Genomic DNA, 13,337 nt, shown 5'->3' on the forward strand with positions numbered 1-13,337 from the left:
TTTCCATGGCATGAAGTCCCTCACCAGAGTTTAAAGATACTGACTTAAGTTCTGATCTTGTGTGGTTGTGTTAATAGTTCATTTACCTTTTCTTACAAGCTAGATGGTTGTCAAAAACAATGTTTTAGTAGTCTTATATAAAAATCATTCTGTTTGCTCTTCCTGTAAAATGTGATATTATTTATGATGACTCAGCTTAAACTTGAATGTATTATTGAATATAATGTTTGCCCTTTTGTAAAGCTGATCTGTAGTCGTGGAAGGAGTATAGCAATACCATCTTATCAAATTGCCTAACTATACAGTGTATTGATAAATCCATGACTCTGTCCATGGTGTGGCAGACAGATTTGTAATTGCACCTTTTTCTCTCATTTTTGTCTTGGATATATAAAATTCTCTAAACTATGTTTATTTACAATATACCATACATTGTAGCCTACATGTTCTATAGGGTGGTGTCACTTTCAGCTAAATTCAACCACTTTAATATTCTGCCAGGTGTTTTTATTTATAATATTATTTAAAAAAACAAACATACAATCATATTGTTTATGTATCTGAAAAGTGGCAATATCTGTGTTGTGGTGAATGCTGTGGATTTGGATGTGTGAATGTAGTCTAGTAAAAAGTACAATATACTATTAATGTAAGTATGAGCATTAAATGGAAATACTCAAGAGAATAACAAGTACCTCAAAATTGTACTTGAGTAGACAACAGTACTTGAGTAAACATACTTTCCTTGAATAAGATTAAGTTCCACTGATGGACAGCTGTATAAAAGAAAAATCTAGAACAATGCTGTAGTGTATTTCTTACATTATTCACAGGTCTCTCACCAAACCCTAGCTTATTAAACCACTATTACCATCAAACTTCAGCTTTCTAACTTTCTTATAGCGTTTGAATGCATCATGACTGTTCAATTTTCAATGTGATGAATCTGGCAACCTGATTGGTCCGGTGGAATTTGGGGCGGAAAAACCTTGGCGCTGCTTACTAAACTTATTAGTTTACCATTAGCCACATACATTTCCAAGCCCTGAGCTCTTTCCTCAAAGTTTTTTTTAAAGAGAGTCAAAGCCAGTTTTAAACAGAAACACTAAATATGTTTTACTATCCAAACGTCCTCCAGCGCCATAGTGGATGTTTTTCCACAATCTGGTGAGTTTAAAAAAGCTAGCTCATTAGCTTGTACCTAACTTAAAAAGCTAGCAAGCCTGAGTGTTAACTAGCTAGCTAATGTTGCAAATGTTACACCAATTCTTTAGTCAATGACAGATTAGCCAATCAGCTAACTCATAGCTCTAAATTTGATTTTATTTCTTTATTTATTGTTAAATGTGTATTATGTTATGTCAGGTTGGCAGCTACCAGAGGTATCAGAGTCACTCGCAGAGAGCTTCTCAAAGTCAATGTCAAGCTAACATGGTAAGAATATCCACAGGCCAATGGCTATCTTATCTGCCAGGTTTTGTTATTAGCAAGAGTGATAAGTTTGATTATAGTCAGATAATGTTAAGCCTGATAAAAAATGTGTTTAATTTTTGTATTAGCTATATATTTCTAATGTTTTTGTAACCATTAGCTACCCATGTATCTCAGCCAACCTAATAATTTTATCATTGTGCTGATAGCATTACACATCTTCCACAGCTTGCTTTCAAGCAGTCTGTAATGTTAGTGTAATGTTAGTTTGGTATAAAGTTAGCTCACCTGCAAGAGTTTGAAGCTAATAGATAAGATAAGGAGGTAGTAAGGAAATTTGATCTCTTGCTTTACCATCTAAAATATTTCAGTATTAGTATTAGTACCTTATTTAATACCTTAGTGTGATGGGTTATTTGAATTTAAACATTTTGTTTGTTATTGTTAAGTATCTGCAACTTGTTTAAGATAAAATATGATGTAAATGTTTATAATTTATTTTCTTAAATGTTTCACACACAGCAGTGACATTATGGACTATGTGACAGCTCAGGTTCCTCCACCACGACCAAACCTACCAAAGCCTCTGTTCTCTCTCTACTTGTCATCCCAGCTGCAGTATGGGGTGGTTGTAGTCTACCACAGGCAGTGTGGCTTCCTGCTTGGTAAGGGAAAAGACAAGATGGAATAAGCACGAGCACAAACAGAAAATTAAGATCAGCCATAGCTCTCCTTCAAGCGAAATTGTCCTCATACAATACTGTACCATCCTGGCAAGAGGGAAGAAAAGGGAATAAAGTGAGTGGAGGAGATAGAAAATAGAGACTTAAATTCTTTATGCAGTCTAAAACCCACATACTGTATGTTCAGTTAATGTGAGTGCGGTCTCATTTGAGAGCACATACCAGAAATCTGGAAGGAGAATGAGTTAGTTAGATTAAGACAAAGGAATCATTTTCCAGCTGCTTACCTACACAGGACTTGCAGAAAATTCAGGCAGTAAGCAGGATGATTTTCAGTTTAACAGGAAACATTATTTTTTTGTCAGGCAGCCAAGGTAAACTCAGGTGAAATGTGAAAATGCAGTTTGTTCAAATTATGTTAAACACAGCGAATCAATTGTGTCTGTCAGATGCAAAATGTAGTAATCTCAGAAATGTGGTTTTGGTGTAAAACATCACGCATCAAATCACCCTGCAAGTCTGATATAGAAGCCAATATAGGGCTGATGAATGCAGTATCATCAAACACAGCTCAACGGTCTCTATTCATTTGGTCTTAAATTACACCCTGACATTGATATTGCATCTGACAGATTCACAATCATGCTGTCGTCATGGTTGATAAAAACAGTGAAATACAATGCAGGATGATAAGCATAAAGAGCAGCCAAGAACACAACCACTGTCTGTTGTCTGCAGTGGCTCTTGGATTCAGCAGTGGCATTTCATTTCATCTACCAGTATAGAATAGATTAGAATCACAAAGCTGTCACATACAATTGAGAGTGCATAATGTTTATGCTGTATTTTGTAAGCACGGCATGGTGGAATTTGCCTTTGAGGTTTCATAATATGGTCTTTTAAAAACGTGGTACAAATACCTGTCTGTGTTGTTCACAACTTAGCCAATACAATAAATTATCAGTGAATTTCAATAGAAAATCTACAAAAAAAACTGCAACCTGCTGAATTTTCCAATTTTTTTCATTAGTCTAGACCAGGGTGTTGATTTCAATAAAGTCAGAGTTTATGCATAATAAATTACCATAAGACCCATGGTGAAAATACCATGTAATTACTACAATGCCTTGTTCCCTTCATTGCCTCCTCCTCTTGTGTAGAGAGGAGGCACAATGGTCAGATGCTCACCTTCATTGCATTTGTCACTTGATATTTTAGACCTTGACTTAAATGACATCTCTGCTCCTGTTTCTGAGATAACTGCGCTGCAAAGAGTTGTGTGTGAAAGCTTTTAACTGCTTTGTTTTCCAGAGGAGGTTCAACAGACCATTGACCGCTTGCTGCGCTGTAAAAGATGCGTACATATTGACATGGCTGAGCGTGACAGGTCTGCACATACACACACACACACGCCACAATTTGATCATGGGCAGTGGAAAAGGGTTTCGTATCCTGGGGGCCTCAGTGTTAAGCTGACCTGCAGAGGTTGTACGTGTTGGAGAAAGTCTGAGCTCAAAAGCATTCAGTGGAATATTTAGGAAGGAGATTGTTTGGGAGAATGAAGACTGAAGAGGAGATAGTAGTGTTTTATTGAGTGAGTGATGGACAAATCGAACTACTTTAATGTGAATCACTCCGTAACTGTGTAAGAAGCTATGTTGTGGGACACAGTAATGAATGAGCTCTTGTTTCTACAGATGCAATATAGCTTTAGATAAAGTAGATAAAGTATGCATAGTGTTGCATTAGTAAGTACACCACTGAACATGTGTGTGATGTTTTAATATTTTGTGTTGGAACATTTTGTGTCACACTCTGTATTTATTGGTCAGGTTGGCCTTGGATGTGCCTGACAACCTGTGCATGATGGTCCTGGGCGAGGGAGCTGAGGACCCTTTCTTTGGTGTCATGGGATCAGACCAACTGCCCAGCCCCTATAACATACACCAGGTACATTAACAATATATACACCAGCCATGTACTGTGTGTGTTGGTGTGGAAAATCTATGCAGGGATGTAATCTAATGTCTGTCTCTGTGGTGTCACACAACAAACCGCAGCTAATATCAGCTTTATCTGTACACCGTCACCATTCCCAGGTAACCTGCACTTTATATCAAATATTCACTCTGTAAACATGAACAGGCTGGATGAATGTTGTTGTCTGGAGCGGCAGTAGGCACTCAAGTATTGAATACCACTGTTGTAATAATAGTTGTATTTGCCATGACTCATAATAGTTGTAGTTTAAGGCAAACCAGTAAACTATACATAACCCTAACAAATATGACCAAGCATATAATATTAAGTGCACAAGATATATAACCCGTACCCATAATATAATACATTTATAACTGCACATATCTCAGACAAACTGCAGTTTTAGAGGAAAAAACTGGTAAATAATTAGGCCCCTTATGTAAAAACCATGTGACTTCACTTTCAGAAATGCTTTAACATGTGATGTCCAATACAGCAGTAAATTGACTGAAGATTCAACTCACATAACAATAATTGGTTTATCCTCCCACATTCAGCACAAATACTCAGCTGTGATTCTAACCACAGTCCATATATAGAGCTAGCACATGCTCACATGCAGTATGTGCCACACCTGGCTGATGGAAATATACAGTATGTAGCCTTTGCACTTGTCCACATGGTAGGTTTTTTGATAAACACCCCATACATTTTTAAATATCCCAGCTTTTCATGATCACAGTCAAGCACATTCATGTGAATCATTGCTTCACTGCTTTACGTATGCAAGTGTAGGTCACTCCTATTCTAACGTAGCATATGTGCCACTTCCCTCCATACAATCCATTAGTATTCTCAGATAGAGGAAACCAGTTGGTAATTCTTACTCACTCTGTGTGCTGTAAATCTGGCAGATTTAGCTGGACTTTGTCCTCCTCGTAATGTCTCCCTGTGTGTTTACGATGTGTGACTGATCATGAACAGAGCCAACATGTGGGACTACATAACATGGGGACAGTAATATAAAAATATTTTATTAGGTACTAACGTGGAATTTAAAGGATCCCAAAACTGGATCGTGGCTTTCAGAATGCAAATTAGAAACTGCTGTTTATCTCGATTCTGTTTTGTATTTCAATACGCTACACATAATCATAATATTCACATGTCACTCATATGATCCATACACGCCCATAAAATTGACCACAAGTCCACATGAAAACAAAGCAGAAAAGAAAACATACTATTTCTGAATCAGTGTGGTCTTCAACAACCCCAGACTCTTGATTAAACACATTTTCCTCCTGAAAATAAAGTCTTTCGTGAGGTTCAGTTCACACTCTAAAGTCATCCAAGAAATGAAAATGTAAATGAAATGTAAACCTGTTTCAGTTTTATGTCTTCTTACACGATATTTGTATTGTGTATGTCAAGCCCATGTTGGTGATTGAAGAGGCAGGTTCACAGCACTCCCTGGTGCCCAGTCCCCACACCACACTCGACAAAGAGGGTGAGGCTGATATTTTAACATTTGAAAGACTAACTGTGTCCCATTTCAAAGGCTCTTTGAAGTTCATGGTTTGTGTTTGTGTTTATCATCCGAAAATCCATTTCCCACTTCTCACGTGACTCTGTGAGACTAGGACCAGAGATCTCACTTGGGGAGGATATGCTCAGCTCACCATCCTACAGTCCTCTAAAAGCCACACCTTTGTAGACCACTTCCTGCACACAACTTACTGTATAACAATGTTTATAACTCAAATTTGTGAAGGATTCTAAATTGCTTTGTGACACTTTGCATGTGTGTCAAGAAAATCAACCTTCACAGATTTTTGAAATTGGTCAGCTCATTAGCAGGAGTTCAATAGTTAGATTTTCTTTTACATTTTTGCACACAAAGGTCGCAGTTTCCACTCCTGTTTGGGAAGTTGTGAATAAACACTCTTTCACAAGTATATTGATCTTATTTTAATGTGTACATACTGAATCAAAAACACGCTAAGCCCAGGCCCAGGTTTCATTGTCCTGGCTGTTTTTTTCCCCTGAAGCTTATCCACGTGTCACAAACACAGATGAATTTCAACTCATATCACATCCTTCCTGTGCTACAAACACGTCTGACTCCTAGTTCCTCCTGCTTTGTTAAACCAGGTTTCAGGTCACCTCCAGCTGCCATCACCCTGACAGAGAAGGAACAGTTGCTCATGCCCGCTGATGAGGTAAACTCTCTGTCAGAGTCCAGGCACAGGAAGCGTCTCAGTCATCATTTTTAGGTACAGCAGGCATCCTGGTGAATCATTAAGCTGGGATGTGGACGGTGCGCCCCCAACAGCCTTAGTGAGGGCCTTTGTCACAAATTAGCTGCTTGCTTGTTGGTCTTTCCTGTCATACTTTGCAGCACACTATGAGAAGCCTGTGCCGATTCTATTCTGTTCAGTCCATTTGTGACAATGAAGTTTTCTAATTCTAAACTGTAAAGTTTTGTGGGAGGTGTGTGGTTTTCACTTACAAATATTTAAAAATGCCATTAATTTGCTCAATGGTGTGCACAATGCAGCGAAGTTAGCGGTGTAGGGGAATGTGGATGCAAAATACCTGATGCCTAACTGACTGTCCTGAATTCACCTCTCAGTGTCCACGGTGCTTAAAAGAAGGCAAAGCTATATTATCTCAGTCATAAAAAGCAGCCGTGTTTCACTACAGTAAGCCTGAGTCCAGCAGCACCTCCACACACTATTAGCCTCCTCATTCTGTCACTTAGGGACTGATAATGCTCCTCCTAAAGCACGATCAGCTGATGAAGTCCATTTTGGCTTGATAAGATCTGACTTAATTACATCATCCTGCACTCACACTTTGTTTACGGAGATGTGTGGCTCACATTTCTGTTGTCCTCCGCCAGTGTTTGTCCGGCCCTTGCGGTTATTTTTGCTCGGCGTGCAAACATTTAGTCATTTCTTTTTTTATCTCTCTGTTTTTGTTGTTGCCGTGTTTTATATCACTTTCCTTAAATTATTCATCACTGTGGACACGAAGCAGACCAAACCTCATTGCTGTTTGTTTCTTATCAACTTCTCTTTATTTTTAATTCTGCCCTCTTCTGACTTCTGTCTCTCTCTAATTGTCACCCTCTTTCTGTGTCAGTATTTTGAAGGAGATGACTTCCCTGAAGCCACAACCAGGGAGATTGACTTATTGATGGATCAACCAGACCAGTTCCGCAGCGGTGTGTGCTTCTGTCTTTAACATTTGCCCTTGTGTATGATAAGCATTGCATGTGTATCGTTGTGTTTTAGTTGTCTGATATCATACTGTGGGTTTGTACTAAATGTAGGCATCTGGGAAGTGTCTAGTTTTTTAACCCCACAGCGAGTTCCTCTCTTGTAATGTGCCTGCACCAGTCAACCAGGTCAAATCCTTTGTGCCTTCACTATAATTGGAAAAAAAGCAATTCTGACTCTGTGGGTGCCTTTGCTGCTGCCAGAAAGAAAAGGTTTATTTTCAGCAGACCGTTTCGTTTCGGGGGAGAATAGAGAGGGAACATCACGTTTGGGAAAGCCGGTCTTGCTTTCAGAAAAATGAAGAAAGAAAGAAAAAAAGAAACACAACTGACTGCGGTTCTTAGCAAAGACAGCACAAGAACATGTCAGTATGTAACACAGCATGTGTTTAGTTTGAAGTAGAAGCAGAAATTAATCAAGAGGTTTGGTACAACAAGAAAAACTGGTTTCTCTACTGATGTAATGTGATCATCCATATGCTTCTCAGATAAGATCAATATGTGTTTATTTGTTTCCGTGTGTCATGAGTATGTCACATTGTTTCTGTGTGCATTATGTGTGTTAAACAGAAGTGGAGGAGCGGCAGGCTGACAGCAGCAGGGCCATGTCTTCCATTGACCAGTGAGTCTTGACTGACGACTGACAGTCCTCTACAGTAACTGCACGGCTCAGAGAGCGCCTTCATACAAAGAGGCAGATAGTGACAAAAGATTTCATGCCATGTAGTTTCAAGAATATACTGCAGAGACTATTTTGAGAGTATTTTGTCATCAGCAAGTCAGTATATTTAGCTCAGACCTGTGACGACAAACTGTAATGTGGCAGATATATTTGGTGTAGGTTGAAATAGTTTGTATTGTTTCCATGTTGTTTCCAGGCTGAAGGAGACAGCGCTGGGAGCAGAACGGGACAGTGTGTGGCTGCTCGACGAAGAGTCGGGTCAGCCAGTGGAGGTTCCTCTTACAGCTGTTGCCCAAGAGATGACCCCAGCGCAGGTTGCCATGCCAACTCCACCCTCCGGGGCATCTGAGAAAGAGGGAGACAGAGCAACAGAAAGTCCCTATGAAGAGGTGAGACATAGGTGATGCTGTATATTCACTAGTTTGCTACTACAATACTTAATGCCACTAATTGCTGTGCTCGGAACAAGGAACTGAGAGACACTAAACATGTTTGGAGACACCCTGTCATTACATGTTCTCTAACTTAAGTTCATTAATTAAATCTTTGCTTTGTTTTCTAGTGCCTAAATTGAAGAGAAAGACCATTAAACCCAAGTTTAGTCTATTCTTGCATCCATTATGAACCAAAAACAAAAATTCCCTGTACCTTTTTATTCACCTGCTGTTCAAAACCTAATGGAGATGACAGTGACAAGGCATTTTCTGGTGTGACAGCTGTCATCAAGTCAAATGTACATTCCACAAAGTGACTCATGAGCAGCTTGTTTCGTTTTGGAAACAAGTAATGGAAAGCACATGTGGGTGTGTCAACACAGAGATTCATAATTTCCTCTTTGCGTTGGAGTGTGAAGTCCTTTTTATAGTGCTGTAAACATTAAAGCAGTGCGTTCCTCACTCTGCCATCAGATGGTTGTTCCTCCTCTTAAGAAGACCGGTGGAGGCCGCAGGCGTCAGCTGGTCTTTGCAGACCCTGAGGTCCAGATATCTGACAGAGAGATGAAGGAGCAGATCCAAAACCCATTGACCGAGACACTGAACCTGGTACAGAAACACACTGACACACAATTTACATGTTTAAGTGGATTCACTGACTAAAAATGCAATATTGACATTATTCAAATATTCTAGTCTAGTTTAAAGTGGAAGTGAAGTTTGGTGCCCCGGTTCTGCTGCCAGTGCTGACCAACTGAATTTTCAGCCTTTGCCTTTCTGTTATCAAAGTCTTGCCATCAAAGTGTCTATTCACCAGGGTGTCAGTTAATTATACTGCTCTCTAAGCTCACTGGGAGAGTGTTCATCAATTTTATTTCCTTCCTTTTATCTTTCCTTCTCCTTATTTTCAGTGAGATGCTATCATTGGCTTTTCCCCCTCTTTTCCTCTCCACTATGTACTAAAAACCTAAAAATCCTTTTTGAAACTGCATCATTAAACTATTTTGATCTTCCTCTCAGGCCGAGGTGTTGGTGGACTCCTTGACTAAGCGTGCCACTCCTGCTCAGCTCTTCAGCGCCCCCTGTGGATGTCAGTGTCAAGTGCTGCACGTCACCTCTGGCTCTGTTGACTGATCATTAACATTTATGTCTTAGCTTTTCTCTTAAATAATGAAATTCCAGACAGATGTAAGGATTATTAAATATTATTAAGAAGCACACAAGAGGGAAAACAAAAAGAAACAGAAGACTAATCAGTAAATGTTGTGTAAATTTAGAAAAAAATTCAGTGGAAAAGGATTCATGCATAAGCGTGTCAGTGTCGTGGCCAAGGCAGCCATACCTTTTAATTAACTGACAGTAACACCAAAGTCAGTAGCAGTGATAGTAGAAATAATTTAAAAGTTGTGGATAATAATACGACTTGAAAAAACTCCTTAAGAGTTTTTCCCCCTGAGTCAAATTTAATTCTTACCATTACAAGCTGTATCTGGCAATTGGTATATTAGGAAACAAATTCCATGTTTAAGCAAGTGAAATTAATCCCAGTGGCTTCCAGTTTTACAACTGAAAACTTTTAGGCAACAGGCAAACACAGTCAGAGAGAAATTATCCTGCTCAAGGATGTATGCTTATTGTCTGCAACCTCATGGTCTTGTTAGAGCCCGAAGAGTATAAATCATCACAACCTTTGGGCATGTTTTCTAATCAGCAACAACCTTGTAGGGGCCTCTGAAACATTTTATTAGTATTGACCACAGCACTTTACAGCAGGCTGGGAACTCATAACATCAGCTGTGGTGGAGAAAATGCAAAATCCTGACCAAAACCTGCCGTTTGAACCCTCCACAGCCCTCCTCCATGCTGACCTCCAGTCACTATGGAAAGAGCGTGCCTCTCTCACCGTCCTGCCGGGACGTGGGGAGAAACGGAGAGAGGAGGAGGAAGAAGAGGAGGAGGCGAGAGGGGAGTCAGAGCAGTATAGAGAAATACTGAGGACAGAGAGGAAGAGGGGACACTCAAGCCTGAGGGAGGTGGGTCTGTGTCAAGGTACATTTTGAGAGGAGTCCAGGTGTTCTTTTACAGCTCTTCCCCCGGTACCATATAATGATCTAAAGTCAAATATTACCGTGTGTGGGGGGAAACAATTAATACTCTTTACTCCAGTTTCAGGTCGCGCTAAAGTCTGAAAAATGTTCGTGCCTATAATAATAAAGGTTACCCATTAGCCAGCTAGCCTGCAGCTGTAGCCTGCCAACTCAGTGTTCAGTTCAGTGGTGAGACAAATTTGATTATAAAGCTCGTTTCTATTTCATGAGACTCTGCCTCTCTCTCTCTCTCTCTCTCTCAGATATCCAGCGAGTCAGGATTGCAACTGACAGAGGGCTCGTGTAAGAGTCCTTCCTCTCGTTCTCACACACATTATATTCACATGTTTCGTCAACACAGTAAACATCATTTACATAGATCAGCCAGCCATTCATAGTGTTTCTGTGTGTGTGTGTGTTAACAGCTGCATTAGATGTGATCCTGGACATGTCCAAAGAGGACAAGTCAGTAAGCGATGTGATCACTCCTGCCAGCAGATGGTGAGTCTCAGTGGACAGACTGACGGACAGCAAGATGGATAAAGAAATAGATCACTGTGTGTGTGTGTGTGTAGGTCTCTGCATGAGGAGGCCCAGCTAACAATGGAGCCTATAGCGGAGGAGAACATTGAGCTGCCCGAGGCTCAGACCGACACAGAGAGCAGGGACACACTGAGGTACTTCAACCAACATACACATCACACACACTCAGGACACACAGGAAGGCTGAGCATGACTTTTCACACTCTGGATATGAAAGTAAAAAATTGATTCAGGCATTAAAGAATAAGCTGGAAACCTCTCTTTGAGAATTTTGCCCATCATGAATCCTGAGTTTGATATTTCTGGCTCGGTGCTGATGCTGTAAGCCTCCAGTGACCTCCTCTTCACTGCACTGCTCCCCTGTGTCGAAGCTCCAGATTCCACCACTGTTGCCAGACTCATCCTGAGGTGATGAGTGGTTTGTCACATGGCACGTTCCCCTCCACCAAGTGTCCATTTGACTAAAGGTAGACTGGTTATTTTTAGTGATCCTGCGCTCACTGTGGCTGTGTTTCCTTCTTCTGCTGCTGCATCCCCTTCAGGTGTTGACGAGTTGCTGATTCAGTCACGCCCTTCTGCACAACACTGAGCTCTCATTTCCATGCGTGTGACCGTTGATCAGAACATGTTCACTGTCACTTATATCTAACATGTAATGCACATCAAGTAGGTGGCATATTCTAATGTTTACTCAGGCAGTGCCTGAGATTTTCAACCCTGTGTAAATGTGTATAAGATGCAGCCACAGCAAAGTGTATATAAAGTTGTTTTTGTGTTTCACGGTGATGCCTCCAGCACGACAGGTTGTTCCACATCCTAATCTGTCTGACATCTTCTTTGAAATTCAGAATAGAAAGCAACTAGTAAGCCTGAGGGCTGGACCTGAGCCACTGTTCAACCCCTCTACCAGCTTTAGACTTTGAAACTGCTGTATTGAAACAATGAGACTTTGTGTAAATCTCACATGCTGGCCAGTCAGTATCAGTAGATTAGATATGAAGTTTGATTGATTGCACAGTGTTTGGTGTTTAATGTGGCATTTTGACTGGATTCACTCTGTGACTGAGTTGTATTCAGGGCAGCAGTGCTAGTGTTTCTATAATCATTAATTTCACTGGAAAGTTTTACTGTCAAGCACCAGCTTTCTGCTCCATCATCATTTTAACATCTGCATTCAGAAAATCTCAATGAAATTTCAGTTTCAGAAGGTCTTGACATGAAAAGTCATCTCTATTACTATTACTTATTAAAGCAGGCTTAGTATCAGTCCTCCAAGTTGAATCCTACCATGCTCACACTGCTTGTGGCTTCCAGCTGGGTCTCCTCCATCCTGCAGAGGTTTGGAGAAGTCACCTTTGGCTCTCTGGTGCCCCCCGAGGCCGACCGCGCTACTGCAGCTCACACGCTGTACACGCTGCTGGGTGAGGAAACCAAACACTGCTGCTTTCCTAACACTGAACACATAATGTTGCTGCTCTTCACCGACTAACATTGATGACCTGAAACATGATGTCAGATAGTGATCGACTTTAGTTGACGTTTATTGGTTAAAAATGCACTTCAAAGCTGGCTACATCCACTAAAAACACACGTAATACAGTCATCAGGCTGAAGTGTAGTCAGATTTATCCGCTGACCTCCACAGTACCACTGAATGAAATACTGCGTGGTATCAATCAGTGATGTTTCTCTTCTTCAGAGCTGCTGTCTGCTGGCCAGGTGACTGTACAACAGACTGAACCCTTCAGTAACATCACCATAAAGCCTGCAGCCCTCAGGACGACTGCCTGAACACACACACGAACAGTTACTGACACTATAAGGTTTTTATTTGATGGTTAAATCACTCAGCGGTGACACGTTGAACTGCATTTCTTAGCTTTTGCCCAGTGTTTTTAAAGTTTGTCAACATTTCTGACCACTTTAATGTGGTTCTAATTTGTTCATGTGTTTGTGTTTTTAAATGTTTATACCCATAGAATTTATTAGTGTTACATAATTTAGTTACACATACTGTTATATTGAAGTTTTAAACATCTGGACCTAGTACTGTAGGTTACTATACAGTAGTTATACAGTTTTTATCTCCTATATGACTTTTTATCCTTTGAAATCATTTTAAAATGAGATCTTATACAATTTGTATCAGCTGTGTGAATTTTTGTCCCTTTTAATTGCTTTAACTGACACTTTTAATAAAATGTATTTGCTCAG

The 13,337-nt window shown here is 40.2% G+C and overlaps 1 protein-coding gene across 1 annotated transcript; it reads left to right on the forward strand.

The window, feature by feature from the left end:
* Window positions 1-1,031: 1,031 nt before the first annotated feature.
* On the forward strand, window positions 1,032-13,283 carry rec8b (REC8 meiotic recombination protein b). The gene is made up of 18 exons (XM_041961787.1): window positions 1,032-1,167; window positions 1,366-1,434; window positions 1,954-2,096; window positions 3,426-3,501; window positions 3,947-4,064; window positions 5,529-5,604; window positions 6,249-6,316; window positions 7,242-7,323; window positions 7,948-7,999; window positions 8,256-8,448; window positions 8,968-9,102; window positions 9,514-9,583; window positions 10,345-10,526; window positions 10,844-10,883; window positions 11,006-11,081; window positions 11,156-11,257; window positions 12,438-12,544; window positions 12,823-13,283. Exons 1-18 carry the CDS (start codon window positions 1,112-1,114, stop codon window positions 12,912-12,914), a joined length of 1,737 nt encoding a protein of 578 aa, XP_041817721.1. The 5' UTR covers window positions 1,032-1,111; the 3' UTR covers window positions 12,915-13,283.
* Window positions 13,284-13,337: the final 54 nt, after the last annotated feature.

This window comes from Chelmon rostratus, chromosome 20 (genome assembly GCF_017976325.1).
Source record: "Chelmon rostratus isolate fCheRos1 chromosome 20, fCheRos1.pri, whole genome shotgun sequence".
Classification (NCBI taxonomy): Eukaryota; Metazoa; Chordata; class Actinopteri; order Chaetodontiformes; family Chaetodontidae; genus Chelmon; species Chelmon rostratus.